The sequence below is a fragment of the Solanum tuberosum genome, unplaced genomic scaffold (assembly GCF_000226075.1).
Source record: "Solanum tuberosum cultivar DM 1-3 516 R44 unplaced genomic scaffold, SolTub_3.0 scf00301, whole genome shotgun sequence".
Lineage (NCBI taxonomy): Eukaryota > Viridiplantae > Streptophyta > Magnoliopsida > Solanales > Solanaceae > Solanum > Solanum tuberosum.
In genome coordinates this window covers 205,526-206,136 of record NW_006239223.1, presented here as the reverse complement: position 1 = coordinate 206,136, position 611 = coordinate 205,526, and the positions used below count along the sequence as shown (strand labels likewise).

Below are 611 nucleotides of genomic sequence, written 5' to 3'. Positions count from 1 at the left end.
AAGTGTAAGTTTTCTTATGTACATGCTAAAATTTATAATCCATAAGCTAAGCCAAGTGTGGCCTTTGCTTCCTTATTGCCCACGATTTTAAAGTGTTGCCTTTTCTATCTTATGTATGACCACTTTCAAGTGTAGTGCTTGCCCATGTGCATACCACAATTTACAGTCCTTTGGCTACACTTTTAAGTGTGGTAATATATTATTTTGGCTATAAAATATTTATATGCCACAATTTCTAATTAAAAAACACCAATATTGCTTTGCAATAAATAATCTGAAACATTAAGTTAGCTAATAAGTAATTCAAATATATAGATTTGCAATAAACTTCAAAAGATAGTATGTCTTGTGTACATACACATACTTATAAAACACTATTCTAAATATGTGTACACAATAGTTCAAAAAGTACTCTTACAATAGTTCAACATATATTCTAGCAATGAATATATTTCACAAAATCAAATATAATGTATTCAAATTTTACAATTGTTCAAAAACTCTTCACTATCCACTTCCACTTCAATGAGGTCAAATTGACTTGTGGCGACCCTTCAAATTTGATCACCTCCATTGCCCTACACATTTAAAATGTACAACAAAATCAGATT

General features: G+C 29.6%; 1 protein-coding gene across 1 annotated transcript in view; it reads right to left on the bottom strand.

Moving 5' to 3' along the window:
- Positions 1 to 323: 323 nt before the first annotated feature.
- The window catches only part of LOC107063061 (glycosyltransferase-like At3g57200), a 3,235-nt gene continuing 2,947 nt past the window's right edge, over positions 324 to 611 (bottom strand). Inside the window, exon 4 of the mRNA XM_015314475.1 lies at positions 324 to 578. Coding sequence (XP_015169961.1) covers positions 494 to 578 — 85 coding nt within the window. The 3' untranslated portion in view covers positions 324 to 493. The remainder of the gene's footprint in view (positions 579 to 611) is intronic.